Source organism: Crocuta crocuta, unplaced genomic scaffold (genome assembly GCF_008692635.1).
Source record: "Crocuta crocuta isolate KB4526 unplaced genomic scaffold, BGI_CrCroc_1.0 scaffold248, whole genome shotgun sequence".
In the NCBI taxonomy this organism is placed as follows: Eukaryota; Metazoa; Chordata; class Mammalia; order Carnivora; family Hyaenidae; genus Crocuta; species Crocuta crocuta.
The window spans coordinates 5,512,654-5,525,713 of NW_027532409.1; the positions used below are offsets into that span (position 1 = coordinate 5,512,654).

Genomic DNA, 13,060 nt, shown 5'->3' on the forward strand with positions numbered 1-13,060 from the left:
TAGGGTCACATTGGGAGAGCCTTGACCTCCATGGGTTCTATTGAAAGATATTTTGAGAGGGGGTTACCTTATCAAAATTGCAATTAATAAAGATGAATCTGGCGATGGCTAGGGAAATAGATTGGAGGGAGCAAAACTGGAGCAGCAGAACTCAGTGTTGGATTGTTGTACTAATCTAGATGAGAAAGAATCAGGCCAGGAAGTCAGCTTCTGGCTGTATGTATTGCTACTCTCTGTCCAGAGAGCTTATACCAGTTTATACTATCTCTAGGCTGATGGAGAAAGACTAGAAGAAATTTTCTCAAGATTGTGAAACTGTCTTTTACTCTCTTCTTTATACATAATTTTTGAAGGTTTCTATGATAAATAGATACTACTTTCATAATCATAAAAAGAATAATACTGGGGATGGGCATGGAGGAGGACACTTGTGGGGATGAGCACTGAGTGTTATGTGGAAACTAATTTGACAATAAACTATTAAAAAAAAAAGAATAATACAAAATATTTTTATTTTTCAAATAAGAACTTGCTTTTTAAAAATATTTACTTACTCTGAGAGAGATAGAGAATGCACATGCATGTGCAAGCAGGGGGCAGTGGGTAAGGAGGGGCAGAGAGAGAGAATCCCAAGCAGCTTCTATGCTGCCAGCATAGATCCCCATTCAGGGTCTGTCTCATGGACAGTGAGATCATGACCTGTGCCAATATCAAGAATTGGAGGCTCAACCTATTGAGCCACCCAGGCTTCTAAAAACTTGCATTTTAATAGGAAACCTTAAAGACTCAAAATAATCTAATGGCATGAAGAGAGCTAGAAATGGGGCACCTGGGTGGCTTAGTTGGTTGAGCATCTGACTCTTAATATAGGCTCAGCTCATGATCCTGGGGTCATGGGTTCGAGCCCCACGTCGCTTAAGATTCTCTCTTTCTCTCTCTCTCCCTCTCCCTGCCCTTCTCCTCTACTCCTCTCCCCAGCTAATGGACTCTCTCTCTCTCTCTCTAAAACAAAAATATAAAAAATGAGAGAGAGCTAGAAGAAACAGTATCAAAGGTCACCTTTAGAAAGTTTAATCAGACAGCAGTATACAGACAAGGTGGGTAGGTGGGAAGCAAAGATTAAAGGTGGCACAGCCATCATGGAGCAGTTAGTAATCTAGCATTTAATCTGGCTGAGAGGGAAAACAAAGTCCTAAACCCAGGCAGGGCCAGCAGATGAGGAATTTCATTCCCCTGTAATTTATTCATTACTTACAATAAAAGACTGATACTAGGATTAATCAGATGTCAGATGTTTGAAACATTACAGGAAATTTCTCAAAAGCCCTCTACAGGGGTGCCTGGGTGGCTCAGTCAGTTTAGCATCTGACTCTTGATTTCTACTCAGGTCATGATCTCATGGTTCTTTTTTTTTTTTTATAATTTTTTTTTTTTAATTTTTATTTATTTCTAGGAGAGAGACAGAGAGACAGCGTGAGCAGNATATTTTTATTTATTTCTAGGAGAGAAAGAGAGCATGATCTCATGGTTCTTGAGTTTGAGCCCTGCGTCGAGCCCCACATTGAGCTCTGCACCAATAGTGCGGAGCCTGTTTGAGATGCTCTCCCTCTCTGCCCCTCCCGCATGTGCTCTCCCTCTCTCTCAAAATAAATAAATAAACATTTTTAAAAAGCCCTCTACAATTATCAAATGAGATTATAATATATAATTGTGTTTTTGTCGTTTTTCCACAAATTCAGAGTGAACTTGAGAAGCTGACATTCCTGAGATCTTTGTCTTCTCTCAGTCAAGCTTTACCTTATGATGAAACCGTAGGATCATTCATTCACAGCCACATAGCGGACATTGTGCATGTCCTAAATGTAAGTATTGTGACCTTATCACAAATTATCAGGACAACAGAAAATCAGTGACTTGATTAACAGATGTTTTAGTGGCTTTGTATACATTATCAATTCCTTTGGCCTCTTTCATATCAGTATCTGTGCATGGAGGAGAAATACTCAGGAGTATCCACAAATATAGTTACCCTTGAAAACCAACTAAAAGATAAGTAGAAAGGAGAGGAACAACATTTAAATCTCTTAGAAAGGACAATGCTACATTCTCGTTAATCACACTGTAGTTGTGACGCAAACTCTATAATCAGACGCCTAAGTTCAAGTGCCAGCTCTGCCTCTTTCTAGCTGTGTGACTTTTGGGAAGCTATTTCACTTCTCAGTGCCTCAGTTTCCTCATCTATAAAGTAAGAATAGTTGTATACTTCACAGAGCTATTGAGAGTACTAAATAGGAAATAAATGTAAGCCATGTAGCATGATACTTAACACATATTTTACATTTGAGAAACATGGTTGTATTCTTTTTTTGTTGTATTTTCTTAACTCCAGCGCCACACTCTGCCATTATCTCATTCATTCATTGCCTTGTTGAGTGCCTCATAGTTCTAGGCAGTGTCTGGGAATTGAGGCTACAAAGAGAAGACATGATTACTGTTCCTAAAGCCAAGCAAGATGTAATCAAGTGTCACGGGGACTGTGACCAAAGTTTAAACAGGTACAGTACGAGTACAGGGGAGTTAGTGAATGGTCAATTCCATGTCCAAAGATCCAGAAGGGCTTTACAAAGGAGGTGACACACTGTTTTACTTTTTGATGCTTTAGTTTTCTCATCTATGAAATATCCCCTTCAGTTTCTCTGAAGCTGTAAAATTCTGAATCTGAGATTTCTTACACACTCCAGGAAAATGAGTAGTATTTTTTTTCCAACCCACAAATCTATAAGGCTGATTAGACTGATGATTACTTTTCAGAATTGAAGGCTAACCAGATAACAGGTTTGTTAAACAGTAGCCAGTTATCAAGGATCTTCTGTATTTAGAACACTGTGGTACTTCAATAAAGGATACAAATTTCCTGGAAGCGTTAATCCTTGCCCTCCAAGAGATTACAGTCCATTTGGAAGTGACCATACCTCATAAATAGGTTGAGAACTATTCCAAATAATACATCAAGAAGAGCAGAACAATACTGTGCAGATTTAAGAATGAATACAGCTTTCTACTTGGCTTCACTCCAAGGAAAGAGGGTGATAGGCAGCCATAGGACCCAACCAAAATGTCGTGATTCCAGAATCTCACTTCCACATGAATTGGCAGTAGTGGGTTGCCACACGGTTCAACCAGCCAGCTCAGAAGATCCACAAATGCAAGTCACAAACAGCAAAAGTATACTGAATTTCCCCATACTCTGTATCTAGATCTGTCCAGCCAGTAGTAAAGTACCCACTGTCAGGTATCAACCAAAATTCGTGCTAAGAAGGGGTGTAGCCTAGAAGGATTAAAGGTAGTTGGTGTCCATGAGAGAATTGCAAGGATCATTGCATCACTGGACAAGTCTACAAATTCCCTGCAAGCCTATGTTCAGACTAAAAGAGTACAGCTCCCAAAAACCAAGAGAAGAGGTACCCAAGAGGAGAGGCCCTTCTGCTGAGTACCCACAAGGAAGGGAATCCCATTATAAAGAAGAATTGTAGGGCGTTTGCCAGTCTTCTCATGACCCCTGCCAATGCATGCCTCCTCACTATTTAAATAAAAAGAACCAAAGAAGCTATGAACAGAACATAGAAAGAAAGGGGAAAAAGATCTATTATGATCCTCCATCAAAGAAGATTTATAAATAAGCATATGAAAAGATGCTCCCTCACTGTGATTAGGGAAGAGCAAATTAAAACCACAATGAGGTTCAGCTATACACCCACTAGAACATTAAATACCATATGATGCAGCAGTTCCACTCCTCGGTAAAATGAAGCATGTGTCCCAAGAAAAACATGTACACAATGTTTATAGAAGTTCAGTTAGTAATAGCTAAGCATGGGAAACAACCCAAATGCCCATCAACAGATAAATGGATGAACAAATTATGGCATATCCTTATAATGGAATACTACCCAGCAATAAAAAGAAACAAACTATTGATACATGCTACAACTTGAATGCATCTCAAAATAATCATGCTGTGTGAAAGAAGCCAGGAAAAGATCTATGGCATATGATTCCATTTATATAAAATTCTAGAAAATGCAAACTTATGTAAGGTGGCATCAGATCAGTGGTTACCTAAAAATAGTCGAGAAGAGTGGGGATAGACAGGAGTTAGAAGATACAAAGTAGCACAAAAAAACTTTAAGGTGTGATCCATATGTTCATTGTCCTTTTTTTAAAGTTTATTTTTATTTATTTTGAGAAAGAGAGCAAGCCGGGGAAGGGCAGAGAGAGAGGGAGACAGAATCCCAAGCAGGCTCCATGCTGTCAGTGCAGAGCCTGATGAGGGACTCAAATTCACGAGCCGTGAGATCATGACCTGAGCCAAAGTTAAAAGTTGGATGCTTAGCCAACTGAGCCACCCGTATGCCCCCATATGTTCATTATCTTGATTGTAGTGATGGTGTTTCATGGATGTACACATAAGTCAAAAATCATCAAACTATACACTTAAATATGTACAGTTTACTGCATGTCTATTACCTCAAAGTCAAAAAAGCTGTAAAAATTCTCTCAAGAACTTAAATAGAAAAGAAAAAATGCAATGGCAACTGGGATATAGAGTAAAAAAATGATAAGATTGGGTGCCTGGGTGGCTAGTCAGTTAAGCAGCCGACTTCGGCTCAGGTCATGATCTCTTGGTTCACGACTTCAAGCCCTGCATCAGGCTCTGTGCTAACAGCTCAGAGCCTGGAGCCTGCTTCAGATTCTGTGTCTCCTCTCTCTCTGCCCCATCCCACTTGTACTTTGTCTCTCTCTCTCAAAAATAAATAAATAAATAAATAAATAGGCATTAAAAAATTTTTTTTAAAGAAGTGGTAAGATTGATGTGAACTTAATCCAGATAGATCTCCTGATCTAAGCTTGAAGGATGTGATGGACAGGGTAGACAGAAGGGAACAGTGGGTAGAGGCTTTGACTGGCAAATTACTACCTGGCTATGTCCAGGCCAGGGTTCTAGAAATATGCAGAATGGCTGTGGAGGTGCTTTTTAGATGCTGTTGCTGTCCGGCAGCAGACATGCCACTAACACCTGCTCTACTGGAATTTTAATGGAGGCAGACCTATTGTTACTGCAGTGCCTCTTCATTCTCCTCTGCCAGCTAGGGGCTCTACCCTAAGTCTGTACCTGGGGTCTTCCACAAAACCCAACTACTATTTTATTGTTTGGTAAATAAAGGTACACTTAGCATTGAACAGGCACTGTATTTACTTGAGCAGTGAGGCAGGCAATGGATGAAAATGATGCCTTCAGGAAGACTGTCAGTGGTATGGGTAATAAATGCTGAAGGATTTCAGAGGATGGACAGTTTATAGTAGACTGAACTAATATGAAAAGACTGTCCATTTGTGCTAGTGAGAGTTTGAGCTCCCTGAAACAGAATGGTGGAGAGCTGTTTTAGGAATTAGAAGATAGAATTCTAGTGCCCGTTCTGTCCAGCACAACCCATGTGATCTTAGACATATCACTTAGCTTCTCTGAACCTCTAGCTCCACCTGCAAAGTGGAGATAGTAATATCTATCTGGCTTTTGTTAAGGCCTTTGACACAAAATGTGTCATTTTGTTAAGATTGGTTAATTTTCTTGTTGGAGAAAGCAATTCAAATCAACTCTGGCTCACTTAAGTTAAAACGACAACAATGGCAGCAGCATGCTGGGATATCTCCTCTAGATTGTAAGAAATCTAGAGAAAAGCAGAAAAGCATGTTCCAGGACAACTCTTGGGGACTCAAAGGCAGGGATTGCTCTCCCAGGACTCTGACTCAAACCTCTAGAAGCTTCCAATCTGTGTCTGTCATTCTAAAATTCTAGATTCTGGGGGTGTGCTTGGGTGGCTCAGTCAAAGTGTCTGACTTTGGCTCAGGTCATCATCTCGTGGTTCGTGGGTTCGAACCCCACATTGGACTCTGTGCTGACAGCTCAGAACCTGGAGCCTGCTTCTGTGTCTCCCTCTCTGCCTCCCACCCCCAGCTCAGACTCTGGCTCTCTCTATCTCTCAAAAATAAATAAACATTTAAAAAATTAAGATTCTAGGAGAAAGAATCTGATTGGCCCAGACTGGGTCTGTTCTCCACTCCTTCATCAATCAGGTATGTTTGGGGGCAGCATCATATAGTAATGACATGACTTTTGGACATCCCTGTCTGTGTATTGAAGCCAGTTCCGAGAGAAGGAATGATTGCCGTGATCTGGATAGTCACCTCAAGAGGTTTCTACTACACAAATACTTTACAAACAAAAAATAGCCCCTCACTTCTGAATTCCCTATAGTGGTTAGCATAATTGTGAACAAATAATAAGCCTTCCATACCCAACTAATTGAAAAAAGAGATTGCAGGCCTGGTTGTTTAGCTAAGAGACACTGCCTTCATCCAGTGTAAGGTGTGTGACTGCAGGAATGGAGAATCAGAAACTGTGCAGGGCAGGCAGCAGCTATCATCATGATTGATTGGATGTGGATAATGAATAAAGGAGAAAAAGAAATCATAATAGTGTCTTTTATGAGCCATGGGAAAGAGCACCATTGACAACAGTTGAAGGCTGGGAAGGTGTGTCCTTTGGAGGGGGAAGATAATGAACTCACTTTTTACTATCAAGTTTTCAGGTCATAGCAGTGATCTTAGTGGTGATGCCCTTGAGATAACTAGATTTGGGCAAGTCGAGCCCTGGGAGGCTCAAGGCAGAGTCTTAGGTTGTGTCCCTTCTGGGCTGTAGAGTCATAAAATTAAGTGAGCTCCTTGAGGAAATAAGAAAGAGCATCAGGCCACCAGCAAAATCTGACCAGACTTGGAAAGTGAGAAGAGGAAGAGAAAAGTCAGGAAGGGGCAAGAGCAAGAACACAGTAATATTTATTGAGCCTGCTTTCTAGACACTATTCTAAATTCCTGGTGAACCTTTTTGGTGACAAGTAAGAGAAATCCACTAGAGGCAGCTGAACCACAAAAGGGGAGATTTGTTCTTAGTTCAACATGCTCCAAGAAAACAACGAAACCAGAAAAAAATTTTTAAGAAAACAAAAAAAAAGTTCACATACTCAGAACTTTCTCTCCATCTCTTATCTTTGCTCCTTTGTATACGTCTTCATTTCTTTCTGTCTCCCTCTCATCTCTCTTCCCAAAATTGCCTCTTTCTATTATCCAGTTCATAGGGCACAGTGTTCCCAAATTTTAAATGTTCTCTTTTTAATAGGCCAGCCACACTGAGATTGAAGCTCTTAGTTTCAATTCCAGAGTGCTGAAAGAAAGAATCTAATTGACCTTGGTGTGTACTCCTGTCTGGATAAGCTGGGGTTAGTGGGACAGAATGACTTAGTAGAAACATGGCTGTGAGGTACCCATTCCTATGACCCAGTTTCCAGAGAGGGTGGGTAGATAATCCAATAAGGCTTCTAGTACAACCATTTCCATTTGCACTTTATATCAACTCCCGAGATGTACCTCTTTTCCTCCATACAGATAAGGAGAGTCAGGCACAGGATAATACATTCACGGCCCCCCAGGGAGTGGGTGGCAGAGCCTGTGCCCAAACCCAGCTGCTCTCTAGCTCCTAACACCTCTGTTTTTCTTCTCTGTCACTCTGCAGTTTTTCCAGCAAAGTAAGGCAGCTTTCCTTCTGCCAATTTGGACTTTGGAAAGCTAGTCCTTTTCTAGGACAACCAACATAATAATATTAGACACTATAGTAGAATGCTGTTTAGTAGAAAGAGGGGTTCAGATGCCTAAGCTGGAAATAATTACAAGTAATTAAAATGATGAATAACAGACACTAACAGTTATCAAGAGTTATTAGGTATTACGAATTAGTTCCTTTAGTATCCACAACCACCCTATGATGATAAATAGTACTGTTACCTCATTTTACAGATGAGGAAACTGAAATACAGGGAGGTTAAATAACTTGTGTCAGGTCGAATGGCTAGCAAGAGGCAGAGCCAGGCCTCAGGCTCTGGCTCCAGAGAATAATCTCCTAGCCTGGCCACTGTCCTGCTGCCAGTCCTGTGGAACAAAGGAGTAGGGCCCGATGAAGTTCCTGCCATTGCTTTTGCAGGTCGTCTACATCTCTGATCATCTGGCCCAAGGACCTGGCACATTCTCGACTCTTTAAAGTTCTTTCCCTCTCATTGCAGATGCTGGTGGAAGAGGAGCTTCCACATTCTTTCTTCAGCCCTGTGCACCAGGAGGTCTTTGTCACCATTGCTGACCTCAGGTGACTCCCACATGCCCCTGCCCACTACACATGTCTTGGTTCCTCATTCAGGGTCAATACCAGAGCCAACTGACATGTTCCATATTTTGAACTTTTGCAAACAATTTATAAAGGGGCAGGGAAAACAAACTGTGTGTGTGTGTGTGTGTGTGTGTGTGTGTGTGTGTGTGTTGTAAGAAATTTGACTTCATATATGCTACTATCCATATCTGAAAGACCTTATTGGAACCTCTTTGGAGTTTAATTTTGTCCAAAATATATTCAGTGGAAAGTTACTCTCATGTGTGTTTCATGACAGTACAGTTCCATAGTCCAAGAAATTTGGAAGGGCCTGCTGTTTGTCTTCCTTGGAGATTTGTATGGCGTACTAACTTACTAAAGATCCCAAGAAATCCTGTATTTAAAAAAATTTTTTTTATATTATTTTTTATACATCTAGAGAGAGCACAAGCAGGGGAGGGGGCCAGAGGAAAAGAGAATCTTAAGTAGGCTCAGCACAGAGCCTTATGCGGGCCTTGATCCCATGACCCTGACCTTATGACCTGAGCTGAAATCGAGTCAACCAACTGAGCCACTCAGGCACCTCTGTAGTTGAAAAGTCTTTTTAACTTGGTTCAACCCACCATTCCCCAAACTAACAAACGTTCATCAGAACACCCTTTGGCAAGTTGTAGTTTACTATGTTAGACCGTATCAGGCTTTTCTCCATGGTTAAACTGGAAAAGCCATGGAAGGATGTCACTCCAGTAACCTCTTGGGAAGACAGGGAGGGAGAGGGGAGAAGGATGGAGGCTCTGAGCCCTGAAACTCTTCCTCTAACCTTTTGTGAGATTTGTCTAACCAGGCTAACAAGCATGCCATTTGTCTCTTCCATCAGAATGATACACCACTTGGTCCACCCTTTCCTCTTGGGTTACTCTGATCCCTGCTTATCAATGTCAGATCAGATTCTTCCCAGCTCACTATACCCAAACTGTCTTTTCTTTAGTTACCAAGATGTCCACTTGCTACTTGGCTCTGAAGATCGAGTTGACTTGTTCAGTCTTCTCACAAAAAGTGTAATCACTCTGCCCCCTGTAAAGACTCTTACCCAGCTGGAGAAAATCCTGCCAAGTGGATCCTGCAGCACAGAGGTAGTAACTCATGCTTTGCTTTAATAACTTGCCATCCACCGGGTCAGCTGATCATGGCCTTTGCATTTGATTTTTTGGAACCAGCCAAAAATCATTTAAGCCATGTCTGCTGAACAAAATAGGCAGTTAAATTAAATAGATTTTTTCCCTGTTGATTTTGTCTTCTTCCTTTCCCCTTCATTCCTTCTTTCTTTGATTTTGACTTTAAAATAAGGTGAGAGTGTTCCATTTACTTGGTAGATATTTAGGGTTATCATATGCTAAGCATCATGAGAGGCAACAGAAATACAGCAGTACACTCTCTAATCTGGGGAGCTTACATCCCAGTACAGAGATACAAACCACTGATAAATATCATATTGGATGGTAGTAAGTGCTTGAAAAAAATAAAACAGGGAAAGAGGAAGATAAAGACTACTGTGGTTGGGAAGCACAGGAGCTTTTTTACACAGGTGGTCAGGGAAAGTCTTTCTGATGAGGGGACTGTTGAAAAGAGGGTATGAATATCTCTGGAGGGGAAGCTTTCAGGCAGAGAGAAAAAAATGCAAAGGCCTTGATTTTCATCTGGCTAGTAAACTGGTTGGTAAAGCAGTTGCCAAAGGGGACTTTATTTCCCTTTGTTTCAAGATGTCAGAAAGAAAGAACACCTGACTGGCTCAGTCTGTAGAACATGAGACTCTTGATCTCAGGGTCATGAGTTCAAGCCCCATGTTTGGAGTAGAGATCACTTTAAAAAAAAAAAAAAAGCAAGATGTCAGAAAAAGTCACAAATCAAACTTTAAAACTATTTTGATGACCCTAACTAATTTCCCAAATGTAGTTAGAACCAGTTAACTGTGTTCCCAATAAGGCTGGGATGTCTATTTAAAATCAATTCATTGTACATGGAACATTCTCCAGAATAGATCACATACTGGGACACAAATCAGCCCTCAACAAGTACAAAAAGATCTAGATCATACCTTGCATATTTCCAGACTCCAATGCTATGAAACTCGAAATCAACCACAAGAAAAAATTTGGAAAGACCATGAATACTTGGAGATTAAAGAATATCCTACTAAAGAACGAATGGGTTGACTAAGAAATTAAAGAGGAAATTAAAAAGTACATGGAAGCCAAAAAAAATAAAAACACAATAGCCCAAAACCTCTGAGATGCAGAAGGTACTCAAAAGAAGAGAAGTATATAGCAATCCGAACATTCCTAAAGAAGCAAGAAAGGTCTCAAATACACAACCTGACCTTACACCTTAAAGAGCTGGAAAAAGAACAGCAAAGAAAGCCCCCAAACCAGCAGAAGATGGGAAATAATAAAGATTAGAGCAGAAATCAATGATATCGAAATTAAAAAAAAAAAAAAAACCACAGTAGAACAGGTCAATGAAATCAGGAGCTGGTTCTTTGAAAGAATTAACAAAATTGATGAACCCCTAGCCAGACTGATCAAAAAGAAAAAGGAGAGGACCAAAGGAATAAAATCACAAATGAAAGAGGAAAGATCACAACCAGCACTGCAAAAATACAAACAATAATAAGATAATTTTATGAGCAATTATATGCCAATAAATTGGGCAATCTGGAACAAATGGATAGATTCCTAGAAACATATAAATTACCAAAGCTGAAACAGAAAGAAATAGAAAATTTGAACAGACCGAAAGCCAGTAAAGAAATTGAATCAGTAATCAAAAATCTCTCAACAAACAAAAGTGCAGGACTGCATGGTTTTCCAGGGGAATTCTACCAAACATTTAAAGAACAATTAACACCTATTCTTTTGAAGCTGTTCCAAAAAAATAGAAATGGAAAGAAAACTTCCAAACTCATTCTACAAGGCCAGCATTACCTTGATTCCAAAACCAGACAAAAACCCCACTATAAAGGAGAACTATAGACCAATTTCCCCAATGAACATGGATGCGAAAATTCTCAACAAGATACTAGCCAACCAGTCTAATAATACATTAAAAGAATTCACCATGATCAAGTAACGTTTATTCCTGGGATACAAGGCTGGTTCAATATCTGCAAATCAATCAATATGATACATCACGGTAATAATTTAAAAAAAGGATAACCATCCTCCCATAGAGGCAGAGAAAGCATTTGACAAAATACAACATCTTTCTTGATAAAAACTCTCAAGAAAATAGGAGGATCATACCTCAAGATCATGAAAGCCATATATAAAAGACCCACCACTAATATCATCCTCAGTGGAGAAAAACTGAGAGCTTTCCCCTAAGGTCAGGAACATGACAAGGATGTCCACTCTCACCACTGTTACTCAACAGTATTGGAAATCCTAGCCTCAGCAATCAGACAACATAAAGAAATAAAAGGCATCCAAACTGGCAAGGAGGAAGTCAAACTTTCACTCTTTGCAGACAAAATGATATTCTATGTGGATAACCCAAAAGACTTCACCAAAAAACTTCTAGAATTAATCCATAAATTCAACAAAGTTGCCGGATATAAAATCAATGTACAGAAATCGGTTGCCTTTCTATACATCAATAATGAGGCAGCAGAAAGAGAAATCAAGGAATTGATCCCATTTAAAATTGCATCAAAAACCATAAAATACTTAGGAATAAACCTAACCAAAGAGGTGAAAAATCTATACACTGAAAACTATAAAAAACTTATGAAAGAAGTTGAAGACACACAAAAAAATGGATAAACATTCCATGCTCATGGATTGGAAGAACAAATATTGTTCAAATGTTGATACTACCGAAAGCAATCTACATATTCAGTGCAATCCTGATCAAAATAACACCAGCATTCTTGAAATCATGCCATTTGATTGGATCCAGTTCCAACGTGGATGGAACTGGAAGGTATGCTGAGTCCTTCTCAGTCAGAGAAGGACAGATATCATATGTTTTCACTCATATGTGGATCTTGAGAAACTTAACAGAAGACCATGGAGGAAGAGAGGGGGGAAATATTTACAGAGAGGGAGGAAGGCAAACCACAAGAGATTCTTAAATACAGGGAACAAACTGAGGGTGGGTAGGGGGTGGGGAGAGGGAAAATGGGTGATGGGCATTGAGGAGGGCACTTGGGATGAGCACTGGTTGTTGTATGTAAGCCAATTTGACAATAAATTATATTTTTAAAATAACATAAGCATTCTTTACAGAGCTAGAGCAAACAATCCTAAAATTTGTATAGAACCAGAAGAGATCCTGAATAGCCAAAGGAATCCTTAAAAAAGAAAACTAAAGCTGAGGCATGACAATTCCAGACTTCAAGCTGTATTACAAAGCTGTGATCATCAAGACCATATGGTACTGGCACAAAAAGAGATACATAGATCAATGGAACAGAATAGAGAACCCAGAAATGGACTTACAAACTTATGGCCAATTAATCTTTGATAAAACAGGAAAGAATATCCAATGGACAAAAGACAGCCTCTCCACAAATGGTTTTGGGAAAACTGGACAGCAACATACAAAAGAATGAACCTGAACCACTTTCTTACACCATACACAAAAATAAACTCAAAATGGGTGAAAGACCTAAACATAAGACAGGAAGCCATCAAAATCTTAGAGGAGAAAAAACAGGCAACAACCTCTTTGACCTTGGCCGAGGTAACTTCTTACTTGACATGTCTATAGATCCAAGGGAAACAAAACAAAAATGAACTATTGGGAGCTCAT

At 39.8% G+C, this 13,060-nt stretch overlaps 1 protein-coding gene across 1 annotated transcript in view; it reads left to right on the plus strand.

Annotated features, from left to right (window-relative positions):
- Positions 1–13,060, plus strand: part of MROH8 (maestro heat like repeat family member 8) — a 56,762-nt gene that overhangs the window by 9,530 nt on the left and 34,172 nt on the right. The window contains exons 4-6 of the mRNA XM_077778899.1: positions 1,740–1,862; positions 8,172–8,251; positions 9,240–9,384. Of these exons, the coding sequence (XP_077635025.1) occupies positions 1,740–1,862; positions 8,172–8,251; positions 9,240–9,384 (348 nt within the window). The remainder of the gene's footprint in view (positions 1–1,739; positions 1,863–8,171; positions 8,252–9,239; positions 9,385–13,060) is intronic.